Source organism: Varroa destructor, unplaced genomic scaffold (genome assembly GCF_002443255.2).
Source record: "Varroa destructor unplaced genomic scaffold, Vdes_3.0 BEIS01000004.1, whole genome shotgun sequence".
Lineage (NCBI taxonomy): Eukaryota > Metazoa > Arthropoda > Arachnida > Mesostigmata > Varroidae > Varroa > Varroa destructor.
In genome coordinates, this window is record NW_019211457.1 from 20,913,139 (window position 1) to 20,937,860 (window position 24,722).

At 37.5% G+C, this 24,722-nt stretch overlaps 1 protein-coding gene and 1 long non-coding RNA gene across 9 annotated transcripts in view; one reads left to right on the forward strand and one right to left on the reverse strand.

Moving 5' to 3' along the window:
• Window positions 1–7,669: 7,669 nt before the first annotated feature.
• Window positions 7,670–24,326, reverse strand: LOC147755956 (uncharacterized). Of its 6 annotated transcripts, XR_015325759.1 has the most exons (5): window positions 24,006–24,326; window positions 12,772–14,551; window positions 12,050–12,274; window positions 10,148–10,190; window positions 7,670–9,558 (listed from the first exon to the last, which is right to left on the reverse strand). It is a non-coding gene; the product is annotated as an uncharacterized LOC147755956 (long non-coding RNA). The 6 variants fall into 6 exon arrangements; XR_015325757.1 differs by having other exon boundaries at window positions 10,148–12,274; XR_015325754.1 differs by having other exon boundaries at window positions 10,083–12,274.
• The window catches only part of LOC111250482 (aromatic-L-amino-acid decarboxylase-like), a 31,571-nt gene continuing 20,238 nt past the window's right edge, over window positions 13,390–24,722 (forward strand). For 2 of the 3 annotated variants that reach the window (XM_022805812.2, XM_022805813.2), the window contains exons 1-5: window positions 13,390–13,524; window positions 14,478–14,567; window positions 14,701–14,803; window positions 20,302–20,392; window positions 23,278–23,441. In XM_022805812.2, coding sequence (XP_022661547.1) covers window positions 13,403–13,524; window positions 14,478–14,567; window positions 14,701–14,803; window positions 20,302–20,392; window positions 23,278–23,441 — 570 coding nt within the window. In that variant the 5' untranslated portion in view covers window positions 13,390–13,402. Of the gene's footprint in view, window positions 13,525–14,477; window positions 14,568–14,700; window positions 14,804–17,656; window positions 18,036–20,301; window positions 20,393–23,277; window positions 23,442–24,722 lie in introns of those variants that run through there. The other variant, XM_022805814.2, reaches the window with a different exon arrangement.

Below are 24,722 nucleotides of genomic sequence, written 5' to 3' on the forward strand. Positions count from 1 at the left end.
AATACTATATTCGTAAACATTCCTTTCTTAACGTCTTACCACTATGGATCTTGCCATCGGTGTCTTTCCTTTAATGAGCGGTAAGCTAACTGTAAAGAGAAATTAAAAGTCTAACATGTATATTTAATCCAGGTTTATATTGAAAATATAAAAATTACTTTGTATTAACCAGACCCGAAGTGGTTCATCCAACACGGTCCAAGAAACTGTGGCCGCAACGCATATTATTTCTTTCTTAGGAACTACATAGACTGGTTACCCATAAGACCCGAGGCTTGAGAAGCCCGGTCATCCGGGGTTTCCATGGAAGAGGCTGCGGAGAGGTTCCCAACCCCCTTCGTGCAGACAAGAAGAACTTCGTTTCAAGGGTTCTTAAGTGCATAGGTGAGTTTCACAAAAGATAAGGATTCGTCATGGCCCTACGACGGTTGCTAATATATAAGTAAAGGATAGTTTACTTGAAACCTGAAAACAGTGTATGCTTGGAGATATGCTGGAAATCCATTGCAGGTGTATTGCAAAGTTGTTCAACTTTTTCTCATAATATACTTGTTTGTGGTAGGAAATTCAATGCCACTTGTAATAAAAAAGCGCGGTTTTTCTTTTCATACTGACTTGTGAAAACATCATTCAGTGCATCCTATGACTAAGTCGAAAACCAGACACCTAAAAACATTTGAAACACCCCTGTGCTTCTAACTAAAAGCAAGCAACATTAAAAAGCATATTAAATACACGATGTTCTTAGGGTAAGTGAAGCAAGAACACTCTATAAGTAGAATACACATATGGAGAGACGGAAGGGGCTTCTGCCTGCATTGTTGTTCAAATGACAAAATAATGTCTCTATCGATCATCCTGAGGCCAATATAGTACGACTAAACGACCCGCCTTAAAGAACTCTTGCAGGGGGTTGCCATGGTAGCGGTATCATTTGCAACTTCCTTCTCGTTGCCTACCTCGCCTTACCTCTCCCCTTTTTCTCCTTACCCGGGTGGTCTTATTGGAATCCGACCTCCCACAGAGTCATCCCTTTTAGCAAGATTCTCTCTAAGCAGGAATGAAAGCAGCCCTATGAGACTGTCTCCTCTTGTCTCCCTGTCCCATAGGGATCCTGCAGGTCGTCGAGACCCATCGCTTTTGCTACGTTCACTCTCAAGACAGCTGCCTACTGCAGGCAACCTCACTCCTTCGCAAAAAGCCTACCTCTTTTTTCTTCATTGGAGCGACAAGCGTCGTATTTTATTGTTGCCATTACCTGTTTTAAGCAGCGCTTTTTCTTGAACGAAAAAGAAACCAGTAATTGCACGACACCATCAGTTTCTGTAAGTGTACGTTAATATTTCATAATTCGAAATGTGATGGTATACCCACAGTTAAGTTACTACATGAGGGTCGCTAGCATAATTTTAGTAGGACTATTGCCTTTAAGCTTACTTCATACCGAAAACGTTTTAGATTATCCTATTTTATGCGACAGACTTCTTTTAGCAATAAGGTTTCAAGCCAGCATTCCAGCTCCTTTCGTCGACTATACTCTTGAATGTGTGATTTGTGACATGTTCTATGAAAATACGTTTATTAACTCAATTATAAGGTAGCAACTATGCTTCAATTACATAAAAGAAAATTGTTCTGTTTCTCACGTTTTTAGTGATTTTATTACTGTCGAATAAACGTCTCAAGAAATTTCGTAATTCAATTTAAAATATGTTCTTTCGATATTTTTCTACAAAGCAATGTTTTAAAGTTATTCTCATGAACGATTATGATGTAGAAGTAGTGATAAAATTTTTTTATATCAAAGACCTCGTACTCAGTGCAAGGCAAAGTAAAATAAAAATGTCCTCTTGCTGTGATCTGTTGTTATGCGCTCATAACTCATACCTTAAGTCGTCATAATATTGTGTGGAATTCGGAAATATTACAGGTTTATGCGTGAATTTTTTTCTCGATGATTTTACTCTCTAGGTTTATTATGCTACTATAAATTTGGTTGGTTTCAATCCTTATCGATATGTATTACAAACTCCCAAAGTAATGACTAACCATGCTTTCATAAGCCATTTATTGTTTGATCAAAAAAGGAGGAAAAAAATTAGTCATACTTTTAAAAGAGTTCTCCAACGATTGGCAGGCTAAATTGTTCCTAAAATTTGATAGCGTATAAATTATGTTTTATGTAATGATTAATAAACTGGTACATAACCGTACATTGTATTATACTTTTAGATGCTATATTATAAAATAAATATATGTATATTTACATAGAGTAAAGCAAAAGTCTCTTAACAGCTGGAGAGTCTATGTATATATAGACTTCCACACAATATATATATATATATATATATATATATATTCTAAATATCTGAAGTAATATGAGAAAAAACTACGGTTGATTAAGGGGTTAAACTGAAAGGTTATGGCTGGACAAAATTTGATTATCAAAAACTTTCTTTGAAGCCTAGACTTAAAAAGGTTTTATGTTTCTTATTTTCAAAGAGGAGACCGATACCTAGGCATTCACTCTAGGGAGCCTAGATACCTCTAGGTGTCGCGGCGTCTACTTCTGATGTATTGTCTAACCGTGACTTTGGATAATAAATCTTAGGATCCAAACTACTCTAAAGAGGGCGGTATGATTTTTGTAATTACATTTTGAAGACAAGCACCATCGTTAAAAGCGGGCCTTCACTCTAATCCTATTTTTGACCTTTATGAAAACGGTGTTCCCTGACCAAGATTGAACCAGACAATTCCTTTTAGAAAGATCTGCAAGAATCTAGAAGAAAAAAGGTGCTTATGCTTTAGACACGTTTTCGATTAGAAGCAGTATTACGATTGGGAATGGAAAGCTCTTTCTCAAAAATATGAGATATAGGCGGTAAAAAGCTGTACACGTGCAAATACATTTAGAGTATTTCTTACAAAGCTTGCCAACACACATTCCTATTTTGAGAACAACCTAATGAAGCAGTGAGTTAAACGGTCCCTATTTGATCTATTCATTTGCTCAAAGTGTGTATTCATTAATTCCATTTTAAGCTGAATATTTAAAACTGTAAACAAATCATTTCATAGGCTTCTGCTTTTTTAAAATTTATTCTGCATTGGTACCCCTTACCTGCAAGAGCGTACCTCCCCTCCCAAAATTTTAAGATATTTTGCCATTTGTCTGCACTGGCCTTTCTTCCTTTTTCTTTATCATCTCATAGATGAGGCCTTCTATATATTAATTAGACAGATATAAAGACGATGAGCGTTTCGTAATTTCAGGTTGCGACCAGTTTTTTCTTCTCTTGGATCAAAACGCAGTTTACTCCGACATAGTAACAACTACATTTTTGTGCATCGAATTGTATTGAAATGAAAAGAAAATTTGTTCATGTGTTTATTCGCACAAGCTCGTGCTAACCTCGCCACTATGCCATGGCGAAATATATAAACATAATAACCTGAAGTGAAGTCTTTGCCCAGCTTCGGATGTTTAATTGGTAGCTATGGTACGCTTTAGAGCGCCTACTAATTAGCCTGGGCATCTGATCCTCCATATATTACAAACTGTTATAGAGATATAGGAAGTTCATTTAATCTGAAGTTCTCTATCTGTGAAGTGAACATAGACAGTGTGTTATTACTTTCTCATGCAGCAAGCAGACCTGTAGCTGGGCGCTACTTGTTGAATGTTTGCTTAACTGAGATTCTAGATTTATTATTTGTTCATGCTTTTATAGCTTAACAATGGTTCCACTGGTTTTAAACTTTATGTAACAGGTGGTGGTAAAAGGTTTTATTTTAAAATATAGTAACTAGCATCTTTTGGTGCTATTTATACAAATATACCAAACCGTGATAATCTGTATCGAAATTCCATTCAAATATAAATTATGTTTGCCTGAGCATTGCGAGCGATGGCAGAGAAAACGCATCGAAACGCTATGTGTGAGGCATCCATAGCAGCAGATTGTTGGATGGTGTCATTGATACGCGATGACGCAACCTTTTTGCTACGCTGTCTTGAACCGAGAGTTAAATTCGTTGCTAGAGTGAACAGGTATGGACTAAGTTATCAGCTTGAGATAAAAAGAAATCCCTGTGACTATTTTATGCATCAACTTTGACGTAAACAACAGTAGTGCAAAGATTATTTTTAAGAGCGCATAACTAGAAAAGCAGTTTTCTATTAACTGCAGAATATTGTTTATACTGAATATTTCTGAAAGACAAATAGAGCTAAATAGATAAAGTTTGACTCATATATATCATTAGTTGAACTGGGAAACCTTAGTTCCGGCTCCTGAATAAGCCGACTGATTTGTGCAAAAAAAAAGGTACGTTATGCTAGAGCACATTGTACGTCCCATCGATTTCTCTCACAGTTTCATTCCGCTCATATAGAGATCATCAAATCTAGTATGTGTGAAAATTAGTACACAATTTCAATCTACAATATGTTAGGTTGCTTGTGAGTAAACGACACTATTTTCGTAGCTAAATGAAGGGGCTGCTATCCAACACGGGTACTTACTGGTATAGGTATCCGCTATGTATATACCCGTTCTGTTTCTATACGTAACTCTGTTAAATTGTTGAGTTTTGATAGTTCAGTACACTACACAACTTTAAACCATCAGTCTGATGAATAGGAAAATAGGTTAAGCTATGAGCTCGTTTTCAATTCGTGCATTTGTTCATATTTTAAACATTCATACCTTGTAGTGTGCCTCCTGCATCAAAAAGCAAACCCATTCGGGTAGATTTTTGAATTTCAAGATAGGCCTGCCGTGAATTTCGTGCTGGTGTAAAGGGCCTTTTATAAAACTAAAAATTTAATTCTTAAATGTTTTTTCATCAATTAATCATATTACACAAGTCGGTGAAAATGGTAGCCGCAAAAATATCTTGAACCAATAAAAATTTTTTTTAACGTATTTGAGGAAGCAATAATACCTATAATTCTTATAGTTTGGCTAAAATCTAGCTTGCGTGTCGTATATTTTTAAGCTTTTGTATATTAGGATAAGGTAGGCACAACTTTTACACATTTAAAGGACGGTGATACTTAAAGGGAGACCAGCAGGCGACTGTGCTTAAGACAGGATTAATCTATCTCAAACAGCTCTTGTATGCCCTTTATTGCATGCAATCTATTTAAGATACTGTGGACCCAGTTGATAGATCATTGCTGTAACCTGCAACAAGGCAGTGGTATCGATTTGAACAAAAGCAATATGAGAAAGAAAAGAAACCGAAAAGCTCCTCTCTGATAAATGTCCCCGCATATCCTCCACGCATAAGAATTTGTAAGCTGCGAAAAAATAGCTATGTTGAGAGAATAAGCAACGCGTCTGATAGACGACTACGAATATTGTGACGCTTGATGCTACGAGAATATTGAAACCCAGTGGGTGTGGTGTAGAAGGACTGGAAAAAAACGAGATACAGAGTTAGTGGATAAATGGATATAGCTTACAAGGCAACAATATATAAAAAATAACGTTGCGAAGATGGAATATGGCTAGAGAACTGTTAAGAGTGAGCTTTAATCAAGTTCGGATTATTGGTAATATATTTTTAAAATAAATGCAGCACGTAGTATAGCTTTAAGTATATCTCGATGGCCTAAGAATGCACTTGTTCAATACTGATTGTCATGGATGGTTGCTTCTGCAGAGTACGTGCTTTATCCTGTGGTCTTTGTTACTTGCATGGTTCCAATTGTAAAGAGCAGCAGGTTGTTCTTGCTGTTCAATCTCCTAAATATAACATCCTTGGTAGTAATCTCTTTCCTAGAACACCTCGATGGGAAAGGGTCGCACTTCACGCCGTCCGATCACTGTTCAGGAGCAACTGGTGGCCCCGTCACTGCTTTTCCTACCCCCCTTGAGACAGCACTACTGGGGATTATTATGTGCCTTCATGGCTGAACTACGTGAAATGGAGGCTCCAGAAAATACCTCTTAGCTCTTTGACCTAAAAGCAGCAGTCTTTATTACCGGAAAGTGTAGGATATATGAGTAGCTGTCCCCAATGCTGTTGGGTTGCTGGTTGTATAATGTTCTTGAACAACTCCCGCTCTTACTGATCGGCCGAACAGACTGATCACTGATAAACGGCGAATTATCGGCTTAAAGACCACTTAATTGCGTGCGAGTTGTTTGACTGTCATTGTGGAAAGTCTAACGTAACCAATATTAGAAAGAAGGGTTGCAACAAAAACCAAATAAAAGAGCCTGACTCGAATCTTTATTGTGACTTTACAATTAGAAGTATTTTACACGTTATGTATTAATAACATATTACGTTTTAAAAGAACATGAAGGTACATGTAACGTCGATACATCACTTTTGAGTAAAATTGTGTCTCGTGAATTAGCTAGGATGCAATGTGAGTGATTTGTATCCGATTAAAGACAAAGTGGCGTGGAACGGCTCCTCGGCGTCGAAGCTCGGAAATATTTGAAAGAAGCTCATTGCCATTATCGGAACTTAACGACGAACTTGCCTGCACCGCGTAGTTCGTGAGTAGTAACGTGATCACAATTGTATGCATGAAGCTTACCTTGGGCTATATTACAATACGACAGCTATCGTTATTCAAGCAAGTTGAAGTATTGAAAATTCTGTCAATATCTACCAACGAAATGCAAGTGGAACTCAAAACTAACGAATATCTTTGGTAAACTCACAAACTGGTCATCCCACATTGAAAAAACGTTGTGTTAACGAAAATTAACTCAACTCAAGCTAGCTGAGCCTTTCATTTTTAAAAGACATTCAGAAAGATCTATTTGCTGAACTTAATAACTTACATTATTCTATAACCGTGCCGCGAATCACAAACGAAATAAGAATAAGCCTTATAAAATTTTGGCATCATTCAAGGCTATTCAGTCGCTAAGAAGGCTTAGCTCTGTCGGGATTCTTTGATTGCGTTACCGGTTAAGAATACCGCGCACCATTTTATCTTATTTCGGCAATTTGGTCGATATATAGATTACGGGCCTATTAAGTACACCGCAAGTACGGGTACAAGCAATGGAGAACTGCTAAGTATTATCTTATAATTCTAAGCTTTTAAGAATGTATCTAATATTGTGATCTAACCATCCTGTAATTATTATTGTTTTACTACTAAAGACTGTTCTAATACGCATTAAAAAATAATTAAGAACTATGCACAGTAAGTCATCTTATTTTTTTGACTGATCGATATTAGTATAAAAATAAAATATCGATTTTAGTGTTTCCTGCATATAAGTACTCTACAATAATTTTTTAAACTGGAATATATAGATATACTTTTCGAGACCTAGACGTATCTTCTGAGGTACGTTTTTTTTTGCTTGTGAGATACGAAGCTTTTGAATAATCTAATCAGTGGTACTTTCACAGCTTATATACGATGCTTAAAGAGAGTTCTGTCATGATAAAGAAACGTAATGTCCACTTTAAGAATCCTTTTCTTTACAATAGTCCTGTTCGAAAAATACCTCTCGGATGGATTTGCTAGGTCGTTACCATTTTAAAGCAAGCAACGTTTAATACTAGAAAAAGATGATCGTAATTAGTAACTTGAATGCGTCCCAAAATCTCGTAGACATTTCTCTGGAGGATAGACACTAGAATACTTGTAAGAATCTTCATTGTGATGAATGTGTACGTTTCCTAAGATTCAAGAAGCATACTAAGTGATAATAACGTACTATATTATACAAGTACGCTACAAGCAATGCTACGAGAGTTCTCTCCGTAAATTTTGAAAAGAATCCTCTCCAAAAGTTTATCAAACACTAGTCTCCAAAAGTAGGAAGCTTTGACGACGTTAATGGAGGCTAGTTTTTGGCAAATCTACTTGATTAACCCAAACTATATAACTCCGTGAGCCCGTCTGTCTTCTGCAAAAGGTAACCACATGTAGCCTTTGATGATACTGTTTGTAACCTGTTATTTATCTTCATGTCAGAACGAACTCAGTGTCGATACAAATTTTAAGCATACGGAACAGTCCTCATCGCTCTTTTCTATCTATCTATTTTTCAACGACATTACCCTTACCGTTCTTTAACACGCCGTTCCGTGATTCTATGAAAATTATCTTTATGCAAATAACGCGTCTGGTCTTATCAATGAGCAGAATTCAATCATAATGAAGCTTTATAAAAACGTAAACGTGCGTAAATAATAATGTACAATTTTAGACTGTGCCAACATTATGAAAGGCACGCGCCATGGAACTAGATTGCTTATCAGTCTTAACAATCTCATAAGATTCGACGTCTGTTTTTACAAATGATTTAAGTAAAAAGTAAGATTTTAATTTACATGAATTATAATACATTTTGATGGTTACATTTTTGTGCAGTTTGCAAATGGCGTTGAGAAAAAAATTGGTACTGATAACATCATATTTTTGTTATAGGTGTCTTAAGACTCTGTGAATCCTTAACAAAGTAGAAAAATCATGCTTCACAAAAATGTAAAAACGTTAGTAATGCTAGGTTTTTTTTATATATAACGCAAACTTCAACTCACTTTAAGCACTTATTTCCAGGTCCTCCGTAGATCTAAACGCAAAGAATGAAGCCTGACTCTGCATTCCTGCAAAATCTAGTCGGGACAATTTTATTATAGTTTTGTATTTCTCTAAAAACGGTACGCCTTGACACAACATCCTGAGTCCGTTTGAAATCTTTGAACATTGTCATAGGCCTGGAGTACATATACATTTAAATAAGGAAACTTCAAAAATTTTTTTTATTGCTCCACGAGGAGTACGTTCACTTATGGAACCTTATTGTGCACTCTGAGTTCTTTATGATGCTAAAGCAGTTGTTGAATTATTTTGAAAGTAATCGCAATTTCCCTTTTAACATGAAAACAAAGCGTTTCACTCGGATTCTGGAAACAAATTAATTTATACATATTCACCGTCACTCTATATTATTTTCTTCCATTTTTTAACCAATTTCTTTATTTCATCTCGCAGTCGGGTTTTTCTGGTTGGATAACCTTGTTCATTCAGTGTACCTAGGCTGTATAGAATGCTTGTCAATCGTTTTATTCTTTAAACGCTCCTCGTCCCATTACATGCAAATTATCTTTTTTTCGAACGAAAACCCTATCTAACTTAGAGTCAGCCATAGCTCTTGAAGCCACCTATTCAATGAGGCAAACTGGATTAAACAAAAAACAATTCTCGTCATCACAACAATTTGTATAGAATTCTGTCAATCTAATGGTATGTTGCTCGGTACAGGACAACCTGTAAGGAAACAATATTAAGATGCAACTTGTTTTTTGTGTGCTTTACGAAGCACACGAATTTACGAAACACTCGAATTCTAAATTTTAGAATAAATTCCATGTAGTGGAACGCTTAAAGAGACTTCGAAAAGTAGAGTTTATTTTCCCTGCCAATTTACGAGCTATTCGCAGACTCCTTTTTGAAAGTGCCTTCCAGAAGTCATAATTGACTGGTCGATGAAAACGGGATGCGTCCTTCTGTTCAAAGATGCTTACATTGAGCTCAGCAACCTTTAAGCCGTGATCTCAAATCTGAATGTCATAAATATCCTAAGTTAGCGCGGCAGTTTTTTTATTTTTGGAAACGGCGGAACATAATGTATCTATGTAACAAGAACTGAATATCGAATTCCTTTCAGCACACAACACTTATTTTTGGATGGTGGATGGAGTTCAAATTACAGCGCGTTAGTAGAGAAAACACACCGCTATTGAAAAACATTTAGAGATAAATGGTGCAAAATTGGGCGGAAAAAGAACAATCGAATAATACCACTATTGCTTTTGAAGCAAGCAAATATAGTACAAATGAGTTTACTAGACTTGTATGCATCTATGCCATTAATGCAATTACGCTCTATGAAATGAAAAATGGGCTTTTAGTAAATCATGTCCGCCCGGCTGACAATAATAAGGGTATATTTAACTTAAAAAATTTGCGCACATTCTACAACTACGTTCTGCGAAAGTAGCTCTGATATAGTCAGAATCAGTCGACCTTATGAATAATTCATTTTATAAAGACGGTAGAAACCAATAGTCACCCACGTCCATACCAAGTAGCTAACGTTTAATGTGGATTATTATGGACTATCTGCTTCAGTCGAACTATGCATCTTGCCTTTTATTGTTTCTTTAGAATTATTAGACGAGCAACGTGATTTCTGAAAGAAAAAGACAAAAAGTAGAAAGTTGCTCAGTGTGATTAAAAGTTAGTACATAGCGTGAAAGAATTTTCGGCTGCGTTTACCTCGATGGCAGTTTTATGGACAGACCTACGGACTGTTTTGATTTATTACCACCATCTAAGAAACGCTCGCGAGTTAATGACAGTTTCAACGAATCTAGAAACCACCCTATAGATATCACGAAATAATCGCTTAGGATATATATTCATATAGAAAGGCATCTAAATTCTCATTTTTATGAGCTTATAAACTACTTATTAATCCTTTCAAAAATACCCTTTCTTTGATTTGCAAATAACTTTTTTCGTCCGTCGAGCGATATTGGTGGGTGTAACCCCGTGAAAAAATTTCAGCAAAACTTAATTTTAAGGTATAGGCCAAAAATGCAAAAGCTTAAAACGGCCAATAAGTACACGAGTTGCGAAAAGACACACAATATATTAAAAAGAGAAGCCTTATCTGGATGAATCAATTGATATTGTGCTATTCGAAATGGCCATTTATTTTTATGCAAAAAAAATCTAGATGTATCAAAAAAAATATAGGCTATTTTAATTAATTTTTGGGCCCATGAAATCTAAATTCTACTGGGAATATCCTGTTTTGCCTCCTAAACATCTTTGCATTTTTAAAAAGCCGCAGTAGAGCTGGCAACTACTTAGCTCTGGGCATAATCGGAAATATATAGGCTAAAAGGAGGTTCCTCCCGCGTAAACACAAAGCTCCCAATTTTCGCTCAAATTTGCACACATACAAATACCGGTAGGGCATTTGAGTTTGGGGAAAATTTGATGCGCTGATCTGTCATACTAGGCAACCGCTTATTTGCTCTTTTTGGTCTCGGGAAAAAGCCAATTAAAAACAGTACTTTGTTCACGGGATTTTGTCCAAGTTTGAATGCATCAGCCATATATATATATATATATATATATATATATATATATATATATACTGTACGGGCTAATCCCGTTTTTAACAAGGAGACGCTGACCTTTAATATTAAATTTAAAAAACCTTAACATTTGGAGATGCATACAGGTTAGGATTTTTTCTTTTTTTTTTTTCTCTTAACGAATTTTTAAAGTGGCGCTGTATGGAACGGCGAAGCTTTTTTTACCATTTTATTTAAGTTTGGTAAATGATAAAGAGGCAAGATAATTTACATATGTCGGTACGTATAAGTTAAATGCACGTATCGTATTTTCGCACTTGCACCATACGGTGTTGTCAGTGACGTGTCATTTGTCGTTGCCTTTGAAAGAAATGTTAACGATTGTGTTAGTATAACGTATCGTTTACACAAAACAATACTACCAACTACGCCAGTACTTCAGCAGATTTAAACCAGACTTCACATTGTGCAACATATGAAGTGCACAACAACTTGGTGCGGACCAATAATTTACGAATCATGATCTTGCCTAACTACGCAATGAATGATTATAAAACATCATAATCAAACGCTTTTTAGCAAGAAAATGATGTTTCTTTTTTTTGATCTAGTGACTTTTCGCACAAATTACTTAGTGGACCATATAGGTGTATCTCAGGCCCATTTGACTTCACCTCTTAGTGTTATGCTGGTCGGACTACTCGATCGTAATAAGCCCATTTAACGTACATGATGAAAGAGTTATACAAAAACCTACTGGTATAACTTCAATATCTAACATGACACGGTTTGTTTTCAAAGACAGTATTGATCAAGTTTTTGTTCATTGAATCACATTGTCTCTCATATTGGGGAAAGATAAGTCGTTAATCAAGGATTGACAATATACCGGTTAGCAGTTAGGGTTATTATACATTAGCCGCGTCAGCGGTTTACTGTTTACAATTTTTTCTGGCAACAAATACGCCCATGCAGTATTTGCCCGTTTCCCATGCGCCTGCACCGTTCGCATTTATCGCTGGCGCTACCGCTTCTCTCGAGGTTGCCAGCCATCGCTACGATTCTTCCTTTAATCTTTACGGCCTGCACCTGGTAACATCGTGCGATCTATAACCTCTTTTATCTGCCCGCAAACTCACCTGCTTCCGAATAGCACAGATTAATTCACCTAAATTCGGAAAAATTTTCGGAAAACTGGTTAGCTTTTTTATGTACTCGAAGGTAGTCTGTTTTTTCTTGGACTTAGGTTACAAATTCTTCATGGTAGAAAATACTGCGTCGTTAAGAAGTGCATTTCTGACGGTCATCCTATTTCTATAAGACCATTAAAGGAGAAATGTGGTAAATGTGAGTAATACTACTATGTCGCGATTTGTTTACAGAAGACTTTAGGAACACGTCATATGTCACACAACATATTATTTAAAATAAATGAAAGCAATACATTTAACCGATGCTCTATGCTCCTCAGTTCTCTTGAATATAGCGCAGTAGGTCGTTTTCAATTCTCATTCAACTATCTAATTTTCATGATCTATGCAAAAAGTAACCACAGAAATTATCGTTAGTTTGCTCTCGAAATAGGGCCGTGTCTATTATAAATAAAAACAATTTTTCAACCAATATTCAGGTTTGGGGCATGTTGTCTAGTAAAGAAGATCATACCATATTAAGACGAACCTATAAGCAAATAGGTTTCTGCAATTGTTGTAGGACCATGGATAACTAGAGGAATGCCGTACGGTTTGTGGCGGTATTGTTTACTGGTTCTCGTTAGTAGCGGAAAAGGCTGATCAAGAATACGAGCACGCTCTGGAGTACACTCTTAGAAACAAAGCATAAGGAACATCACGAACAGCTAGCCAGCATTCAAATCTCGTGTCTTCAGCGTGCTCCATCACTCGCGGGCTTCGATGGGACAAAACTGTTAAGAACTTCGCTATTAGTCGAACACTGTCAGTTTATTGGCTAGCAACTAGGATTTTTATACTCATTCAAAAAATGTTCTTCATATGAATTAAGTGCTGTTATGTCATGATACGAAACGGCTAAGAAAACTTCTACTCTAATCCTTATACTTCAACCGGACAAAACGTAAAATGCAAACTCGAAATTAACGACTTTCAATCTATTGCTTACCTTTACCTTTTGCAAAGTTGTCATGATTACTTGCATTTACCCAACTTGATTTCTTTCAGATACAGATATCTACGCCAAAGTGTGCTCCTTTCCAACAAAGTTAGAAGACACTTGTTATATATCAGTAGTAGTATTACACGGAATAAATCTAAAAAATATGGATGATCAACAGTTCAGAAAAGCAGGAATATGGGCCATCGACTACTTCATCAATTATATGAACGGAATTCGAGATCGAAACGTTTTACCCAGCGTAGAGCCAGGATATCTACAAAAGAGGTATTTATGGACACATTTTTATTGCAATAAGATTCTGTCTTAATACACATTCTTCTGATGTAACGCATTATGGACTACCCAGTCATATAAAACTCAACCCACAATGTTTTTTTTTTTTATAAATCTTAGTTCTGTACGTGAATAACGCACAATTTGTTATTTTTTTAGAATATTTGCCTCTGTACACTGGTTACTGTCGAATCTTTTGTTTGGCGAGTTTGAATAGCATGTAAAACTTAACTTGTTCTCACTGAACTTCCCAACTTACGAATTTGTTAACTTAATTTTACTTTGCATCTCAGTTTAAAGCCTGGCTACGTTGTACTAGCGCGAATATCATTACATCTTCCACTCGTCGCATATTTAAAGTTAACTAGACGACAAGCAATGAAAAACGTGTAAATCAAACTTTCTTTTTGGTTACATTTAGATAGATTTAAAGGGCATTTTTTTACCTCTAGGCAGGTAGAAACATCCTGCAAAATAACGTCTTGCCTTCAGTATCGCAAACTAGCAAGCAATAATCGGGCACCTTGTGCTTTTAAACTCTTTTTAGATGTGCTAGTTAAATAATACAAAAAAGCTCAGCTTTAGTGTCATAATTTTGAAATTTAATTTAAATTTTAAAAAGAGCTTTTTGAGAAGAGATTGACTCTCAATCATAAACTCTTTGAAGATTTTTTGTAAACATGTACTCGCATATGGCAGCCGAGGAGTTCGCTTACCTAAAGGATTCGGTACTTTTCAACGTTTCCTGTAATTCTGCTAACTGAATGTGATGCATGAAATGAAAAATGGACGTGTTAAGATCGAAAAACATTGGCTTCGGCCACTCAAAAAATTTCTTTAGATAAGTCTTTTGCTCTTTAACGTCTTTGAATCTTCCACTTCTACGCTTTATTAATGATAAAGTTGCAAAAAACTTCTTTTTGTTTTTATTTGACTACTATTAGGCTACCCCATGAGGCACCTGAAGAACCCGAGAGTTGGCAGACCGTTGTAGCAGACATCGAAGAGCATATTATGCCTGGAATTACACATTGGTGAGGAATATATTATACATGTTATTGTTTTCAAGCACGATTCACAATATCGCTGTTTATAGCTTTTTCATTGTGTGTTTCATGTCCGTTACGTCTAAATGCTCGAGATGTTTTTATTTGTTTCATTCACTAGGCACTCTCCACACTTCCATGCTTACTTCACCACCGCGCAAAGCCCGCCCGCGCTTCTGGCTGACATCCTATCCTCTACTATCGCCTGCATTGGATTCACCTGGGTAAGTAGTTACTTTGGTAAGTTCTACAAGGCACTCAGCTATTTAAGCTACACCAACGACTCTATGATCAGGTCTATGAACAAACTGAGTGGAAAAGTTTGAACTTCAATTAGATCCTAGGTTCAAACTTACATTTCGAAAATAGAAAGCGACAATATGTCTGCATATTTACATTAAAAAGATTTTTGATCTATCACGAAGTTCGCAAGGAAAAGTATGTTATTAATAATGTGTGTTGTATAATTTCAAGTTCCGAACGGTAAGTAACGCGCGCACATTTCCAAAGAAAGCTTTTATGTAGGTAATGATTTGGGCATCTAGCATTGGCCTACATTTTATAAACGTAGTCGTATTAATATATATACATGATGTTTGTTATAAATAAATCTCAAGTTTTTTGCATTCGTACCAAATTCTTTTAAATTATCGAAAGTATATATCTAGGTGCCTTAGCCGCTTTTTGCACTCTTGTGTGCACGAAATCAAGAAAATGTTTAATGAACGTTTTTCTTTTCTGGCTTACTGTTTTTTACTCACTCGGGTATCACTGTAGAAGAGACTCGCTTATTATCTTTTTTAAATAGCGGAACAAACTGGAGTTTTATGATTTGTCTGGCAACTTCGACCCTTTATTTGTCGGCCAAGGAAGAAAAACTACAATCATTCTTAACTTGACTTTATAGCCACTAGGACCGTAAACGACTGATGTGACATCACCCAAAAGTCAAAACACTATTTTTTGGCTTAAATAAACAACTATGAAGTCTGAAATTCAGCTAATAAAGTTTTCTGTGGTTACCGCAGAAGCCTCGCAGATCTCTGATTAAAACACTGAAATGGTCAGTCGCAAATAGTTATGACTAAAAATAACCTGGTTACGTGAGATTACTCCACCTCATGTAAAACTAAAGCTGAGTTTATCTATTTATTTGTCTTTCTGTGTGTTTGTTGGACCCGACTTGCCTCGTAAAATGGAAGCATTTCGCTAATTTTTCGGAAGTACTGGAATTTAAAGGGTTGCGCGTGAGACGGACTTAACTGAATGAATACCTTTTTTAACGGCATTTTTATTTTTCAAGGCGTATAATGTTAATTTGGGCAAATTAGTCATATGTTATAATTGGTTCGACAACTATTAAATTTTTCCTTGGAGTGATATCTTTCGTCCAAAAGGGGCGTAATGTTTAATTAGTTAACTTGTCAAGTAGTTTATGAAATATAAACCATTTCGAGAGATAGTTTATATTACTCAACTAAATAAGTACTTTTCCCGCGGGGAGCTTCTTTTTTCTCATACAACGTAGTCCCAACTTGGACAAGTTGACCTATTGTTAACGATTCGCTTAAGAAACGTATAGTTTGCCTTCGAAAATTGCTTTTTATTCAAGCTTTACAAGATCAGTAAGTCGCCAAGGAAGTTGGGCAGTGGATCAGTTGCAATAAAGACAATAAGAGGGACGTAGTGGCCTACCAGGATTATTGTTACAAAAGTAATTTAATAGGAGACCAGAATTCAAATGTCAAAAAATATCGATCATTAGATTTCGTATCTGCTGCACCTGCCTCAACTGCTCGAATCTCAATTATCGGCTTAAGAGTAGTCGTCGTATCTCAACGTTCTGTCTTTTTTGTTCACAACAATTTAAAACGTCACGAAATAGACACAGCTGAATTGTTGAATCATTTTTGAACTTTTGCATTCTTTTGCAATTTAGGGTTTAATTGTACTTTTGCTGAGACCTCTGTGAAATGATACCAAAGCTAGTAAATATTACTTGTAAACGCTATAAGTACAACAGGGTATCGTAAATAGAAGGATGTTTTAATGGTGGAGCTGGATAGCTGTAGTAAGGCAAATGTTTGGGGCAGAAAAAAGCTTCAGACTGACGCATAATTACCTGGACATGTAGAATGAAGTTTGTTTGGGTTCATATTGGTTATTCTAAAATGACAATCGGTTATCTTTTCAAATGGTAGGATACATGCGGTATAATAACGGATTAACGGCAATGGGGAGATGGGATAAACGAAACAGAAAAAGAAACATAAAAAATCACTGGATGAAAATATTGTTTCCGCAGGGTAACTCTTAGGGAACTGTGGATAAAGCCGCAGGTGATCAATCACTCGAACAAGCTAATAGGATAGCTACATGAGTGTAATGATATCGACTGGGGCAGCGAAACAGAATTGCTGTAACCGATTATCTACGATGGGAGAATGGATTGAGCGTTACATGATCTCCGGCGAATCAGAATCGAAACTGCAATTTAAGTATAATTTGTTTAATATTGAATAGCTGAAGGTTGTTCATCCTAAAACAGGTTGGGCAGGGTAATAGCAACCGATAGCTATTGGTGTGTGCTAATTTTCGTTAAATTAGTCTAATTGACAGCTCGGAGGGTCTGTTTAGTTTCTACCACTATGCACAGTTTGATGGCCATTTTTCAACCCTTTTACAATAAACTCCCTCCTTACAATAAAATTTACAATAAACTCCCTCTATTTAATGCCCGTTCGCCACACTGCCAGGATTTAATTGAATGGCGGCCTAACGGTAAAGAGATCCCAAATATTCTTCAATTAACATAGTGTTGAATAGAAAAGTACTGTTACAAGTTCTTGGCTCAATTCCTCTCGGATCTACCGTCATAACACGTGGGATCGATTAGCACTATTTCGGAGAAATAATTCCCATTTACGAGTTTTTGATTTTATTAGAGATTGCCTCTTGTCATTCGATGTGGCCCAATAGGTGGTACGCTCTTTTTAAGTCAACCTCCGTTGAAGTACAATCAAATATGATCAACCTAGTCCAAAATATTTCAGGAGAACTACAAGGATGGAATTTGAGGCCCTCAGTCAAGCCACAGAAATAGTGTGACAACCTCAAGTTATTTCCTTTAGTTGGAAGTGATGTACCTAACGGAATCCAAAAAAACACTATACTCAGATCGACGTGCTTCTGTACGCGAATGGCTTCCGTCAACAGCAATCGCTACGATCTCCAGCGTAACTACCTTGAAGACGCACGTCAGTAGATTCAGTCTTGAGAAGAATCTATAAATGACTGAAGCGACAAAGTTCCACCACTAAGCAAAAGGACAGTAATGCCAATTTTTTCATTTATTTAAGGATGACTTACTTGTCGACCCAAAAGTATGAAGGATCAACGAGACAAATTGCGCTGGTAGTCGCTATTGCGATCAAAAAACGAATGAAGCTTTTTTTGGTAGTACTTTCCCTTTTTCACCTTTGCGCTTTTTTTACATTAGTGGTTTCTTTTAATGACTTAGCACACGTACAGTTATCATTCTTGCTACGGTTGATTTACTAATCATCAATCTACCAATTGCCTTTAACTCTAATTAAAAGACATCAGAGAGGGTTGTTGCTTCTGAATTTTATGAATAGAAAAGTAATTGTTACTATAGTAGCTTTGGTGTCGCATACGATGTTTGATGTTTGTCATCTTTGAAATACTTCGTCATACCTTTAGCTTTTGCAAAATGTTCGCTATTGTTTGTAGTCATAACCTGTTTTTTCTTAATGTTATTTCTATACTCAGTTTATATAATTTTGGCGACGATTATTACGCAGGATATACCCATCCTATGAAAATTTCTGACTACTGGCGCGTGCGCCGTACTATCAGCGGGATTCCTTCGTTTTAGAAGCAGGTAAACAGGTCGCGTAACTTCAGGGCTCCGACGCAATTAGTTATGACTGGCCCGAATTGGCCCAGCCACCTCCACAACCAAACGGGTAGAAACCCCACCTTGTTGCTGTTCCGGGACCTTGAACCCGATGAAGATTTCTTAATCAGGAATAACGGAGTTCTCCCTCCCTAAGTACAAACAGCTGGACTTTGTATCCACTCGAGTTACTAGCTTCGATTAGAGATGCTTAAGAGCCCAAATGATAAATTCCTGATGAGAATATACTCTAGCCATTGTGACTGAGTTTGCGAAAGAAGAGTCCTGTCTCTTGACGTTGTCCGATAGCAAAAATACTGAACCTTATCTTCATATACGTTTCGTACTGAAGTGTCCCATTCTTTGAAGAAGCAGAAAGCAACTATTTTACTTACGTATTCTCTACGTATTCATTCGAGCGAAAACAAAAGTATATATATATATATATAATGCTGTAAAGCCATACAGGCCAGAGAGCGTTTTTGCTACAGGAAGGCCGAGAGGCGAAATGAAACTAATGAAGGCCCAATGGCTTCGCTGGGACTCCTAAAGGAAGTTGCAACAGCGTTACCACAAACTATTTACGATCATAAATCAGATCGGCCCACAGAGCTCTTGGATTGCAACCCATCGCGGTCGGTAGCTGACCGTGATTGGAAAGGATACGTGGTAGTATGTCGGGAAACGTACTCCGATAATTGACCTGATTCATGATAGTAAATGACCTGTGATTATGCGGCTGCACCTTCTTAGAGAGTCGAGGCGTTATCCGTCTGATCTTCATCTCACGACATTGCGCCTCCCAGCATTCCTGTAGCGAGAAAGCTTTCCGGATAGTACGGACCTACAGCAGGGAAGCCATTCGAGCCGCGCATTTCCTAGATCCTTGCTTGTGGATATGCTGAGTGTAAACGCAACTCGGGCTAGCAGGTTCTGAACCTAGCTGTGTCTTTTCGTGCCCAGAGTTCCCATACTTTCTATGACTGTTCGAACCACACGCTCGACTAGCCCGTTACACCGTGAGTGTCCCACAGCCGTCCTGTGTTTCCGTAGAAGAAAATTGCAACGAGGCTCGATAGGAAGCAGATCCCATTGTTCGTGACGATGGCGCCATAGTGCAGTAGGAAGTACGGGGCAGCTTTCAGCGCTCAGATGACAGCGTCCTACGTCGCCCTCTGGACCGGTAAAAGGTAGACAAAATGGGTGCAATAGTCGATCGACACTAAGAATTGGAAAGCCCTATTGCAGGGACCTTTAAGGGGCCTATAAAGTCTACCCCTACCTTCTCAAAGGTGAGGGAAGCCGTCACCGGATAAAGTTCAAGTGAGCCCTTTACGACGCTGGCAGACCTCGCACCGCGCCAGCCCCTCCCGAACTTACATTGTAAGCTTGGCCCGAATAAGGAACCGCTCTTTAACGCATTGCAACATTTTTTTGTCTGCCGACCTGCCCTACCGTCCTGCCGTCCGGCATAGCTTCTTCTGCCTAGGACGACGGAACGTAGAGCATCGTTTGTTCCCCCTTAATCTGGTAGGTTAGGCCATTTTTGAGAACGTACGGTGGGACGCAAGACTCGTAGGTTAGGCTATCCTTGAGCCCGAACCCTGGGGCTTGAAACTCTCTTTCTAATATGGCACATCCTACGCAGGAGAATAATGCGAATAGCCGAGCCGTTACTGACAAATAGCAATTTATTCGACCTCAATATAGATTTGGACCGCGTTTATCTAGAAGTATAATATTATTAATGTTCACGACGCACATATATATATATATAACATTTTTTCTGTACTTGTGTTCTAGATTGCCAGTCCAGCGTGCACAGAGCTTGAAATGATTACGATGGATTGGTTGGGGAAGATGCTTCGGCTGCCCGACCATTTTCTCTTCAGTAGTTAGTATACAATTGCATAAATTTCATATTCTACACACCTATATAGATTATATGTTTATACATGGCCCTGAAGGCAATTATATCGAAAATTCTAGAATTAAATATATGTTGTCATATCAGCGCAGCGAAGCGAAATAAGCATTATTTAAGCTGCATTGATTATCTTATGGTTCAGTTATTTTATACACACTAAGAAGGAAAGTTCTTTCGAATTTTTTTTCTAAATATTATCAACAGAGGTTTTCGCGTTTTACTATACTTTCGAATCCAATGAAAAGGTGCACTAATTCATACACATTCTTATTTACTACTGCTCATTTATATAACCTTACCAACTATGTACTGGCTGTATATTTCAGCGGCAGGTTTTGCCTTCGACATAAAGCTTGAAAATTCAATTAATAAAAGATAGTAACCTAGTCAGTATTAAACCTTGATCGTATACGACTTATTCTAATATGACCTAACAGTTTGCATATGATTATGTCTTCCTGCAATTTGCCTCATTTCAATTGGAGAATATTTTCATTAATGACTTGTATTTTCTTACTATTTATTGTCCTTTAGGGAAGACGAAACGCACTTAGAGTTGCAAAGCAGTGGAAACGGTCACAGAAATGAAGAAAATAGCAGATAATGCAGCGTGAACTGCTTAATTCAAAACCGTTGCGGCATAAAACGTCTTAGTAGATCATTTCCGTGTTTTACAAGCATAGAATGAGTAATCTGTTACCAAGTTGAGAGGAACATTATTGCATTGCGTGGCTCACGCATCTGTTTCTAAGCGGATTATGTTTGTCTTATCAAGTCGAAATCGACCGACGTGTCGATAAAGACGCTCATTAATGATTTGCTGGCTCTATTTTTTTCTTGACATATTCATTTAGTACTAGATGATATACTTAGTCTTGATCTAGACCCACCTGGCTAAAATCGCGTACCAGTGCTGCGACGTACACCTATATGCTCATAAATGGCGCATAATTAGTTCAAGTTCAGTACCAATGTAAAAGAGAAAGCCAAAGCTTTGCTATCTGTACGTTGGAGACTGTAACTCGAACTAAGGTTCGTTCTTTTAAAAGAAATTACTGTTCGGAAAAAAGCTGAAGTATGCAAGTGCGCAGTAATGTTGTGCTACGAATGGGTTTCTCAAACCGCCAAAAGCTTTAGCATGACATTTGAAGGTACAGGGCCTTTTGGAGCACACTTAAGAAATCATCACGGTACCTCACGCAATCCACGCTGAAAAATACATGCGACAGCGCGTTGAAAGTATCCGGTCATCCTTGCCGCCCATTATCTTTGAAAAGCACAGCTTCTGATTTAACCACCTCTACCGCCTCTTACGGGGAGCCCAAAACTTGGCAGCAGACATAAAGGCAATTTACCGAAGATCATATGCTGTACAACGGAAGAATGCTTGAAAATATTAAGAAGCTGGTTAATAACGGAGAAAAAGTGGCAGGCATACAAATGGCCTATAAAGTGTGACTCGATCTCATGCCCAACAGGCTCGACTAATCTAGTTAATCTCTTCGGTAGATATTGGTGGCAAGTGACCATAGTGATACCTCAAGTGCTGCGATTATTTTTTGAGAGTCTTCAACAAAACGCAGTCAAATTAACGTTTCGTTCGGCGAACTTCAGTTCAACTTGACTGCGCTTCGTTAAAATTTACTGTGCGAAAGATCCTACAGGCCCTCGAGAACCCGCCTAATAAAAAAGCAGAGAGTCCGGACGGGGTCTATAATTACCGCCTCGTCTTACTCCTTTCTACATTGCACCCTTTAATAGCTGTACGTGTACCAGTATGTTTTCTCTCCAATCGAAACATACCTATATATATAACGATTCCTAAAGAGAGTAAGCCAATACTACCATCATCAGAGCACCAAACCGTTCGAAACTTTTACTACAAAGTGCTACGAGCCTATTGACCAAAAAATTGTCTGCTTTTTTAGAAAGCAGGGAAGCTCCCTTGAAGGAAAGACACGAATTTTAACATTTGACGTAACCAATATGTAAGATCTATAAATGACCAACGTTAAGATAACATTCGACATCAAGGTGCCCCTTCTATGCGCGGTGTTTGTTCATCTTAAAGCCACCTTCGACTCTGAGCTGAAGGATTTGGTTTTGAGGGTTTGACATACCCTTGGAATATTCTTGCCCTGCTAGCTGCGTTATAAAGGAAGATAAGCATAGATGTTGAGGTAGCGAACCTGATTTATTTTCTACCAACCTACGAGTTTAGCATAATGGGACAATCTGAATCTTCTCCTGTTTACCGTCCTATTTAAACTTCCCAAGCACATATAGTTAAGGTTATCAACTGAATGAACTATTTACGCGTGCATGGCCTTAGCCGAAACACGGCAGGCCTGGGCCAGGCTTCACATGGCGGTATATGGAGGAACGTAAAAATTGTGTGCTATTCATTCTTTCCGATTACCAGTTTTATTTCGCACATAACAAATGTAGGAACGCCCTGATCATGCCACTGCAGCCTGATTCCGCTTATTTTGATTTGAAAATGGCGCCGGTAGCGACTTTGAATTGTATTTACTTAAATGTGATTTGAGAAAACCTTACGGTAAATTACTAACCCTACGTTATGAGAATATATATATTTTTTTTTTATTTTTAACTGAGAAAAAATTAGCAATAGCGAAGAAGAGCACGTGTATATCTATATAAAGCTTTGGATTCGAAGGTCTAGACACATGCAACACACCTTAATTATTATTTGAACACTTGAGTTTTGACTTTTATTTTGATTTCCACTCTATTAATTCCGTTATTTTTTTGTTTCTATTCTGTTTTCCTCATTTCTATTCCATCCCTTTGTAAATGAATTCTTTATCTCACAAATTTTAATTTTTTAGGTGGTCTAGGAGGTGGTGGTGTAATCCAAGGCACAGCTTCCGAATCGACTCATATGTCGTTACTGGCAGCCAAAGCAAAAGCAGTCACGACTTTGCTCAAAGCTAATCCTCACTGGAAAGCCGCTGATATTCGTGATAGGCTCGTTGTATATGCGTCTGATCAGGTACAAAACCACCTACAACTTTGATTATTAATTAAGCTCTCCAGGCAAATATATAGTTTAACTGCACTAGTTGAAAGAATCCATATGTGTATTTAAAATCTCGTAAGTGCTACTATGCATGTAAAACATGAGGTTAATTTTAGAAAGAAAGTATCTCCTGTACTGTTGCCTGCTTCACCAATTGCATCGCACATGCGAACCTAAAGCGCTAAATCAATATTATAAAACCAAACATTCCACGTCGACTCGAACGTGCGAAGGCGTGTATTTCGCAGTTCCCAGATAACAGATTTCAAACTGGATCCTCTACAAATTGCCCCCTTCAATGCTGCCTTGAAACCTATGGCAAATGAAGTAGTAAATCAACTAGGGCAAGAAATAAAAGACCAGTATTCTGTCTAAAAACTAACCCAACTTTAAAAGCGAAAAACCTACGCGTTAACCGACCGAGTAGAAAAGCCTTGGAAAAAACGAAACACGAAACTACATGCTTTTGTTTCGTTAGATGTGGAAAACGCATTTCACACTATGGTAGGACTAGGCAGAAAAGAGATTTCGGCTTACCAGAAGTTTATACTCTCGCCGTACCTAAAGAACAGGTCGTTACTGGTCGACGCATCGAATATCGATCACGGCTGGGGCTCTGCAGGATTTACTTGCTGAACCGACTTTTTGGAAACTAGGCTACGACTACGTGCTTCTAGTGTCAAACACGCCGAGTGACTTCAAGTTCATTATAAATGCCGATGATGCTCATTGAACTTCAACGAAAGACCAGTTATAGAGATACATAGCCGGTTAACTAACCATAATCTAGCTATTGCGCCACACAAGTGAAACAACCTTATTGACAGCACGGAAACAGTGAACGAAGGACCTCCAGATTAAGAGTGAGGGTCAAAACGTCAAAATCAGATGCAAAAATGTGCGGGAAAGGAAATAACATGGAATGCAGAGCAATGCGACCACACAACTCTACAACGGACATGAGGAGATACAGCGTTCGCGAAACTAGACCTCCAATCTAAGAAATTCAAAGAAATTTCCAATATACCTTTCTACCAAACCGAGTGGGAATGCGGACAAGGCTAGAAAATGAAAAAGTTAAGCAAGAATGAAGAACGAAAATGATAAAGCGAGACAGCTGAGGTCGGAAATCGATTCTGGAGATTATAAGAAAAATGATTTGTAAAACTCTTAATAATAATCAAATAAAGTTCTGTATAAGAGCTTACGGGGAATTACAGAACTCATACAAGGAAATACGTATTTATATTAACT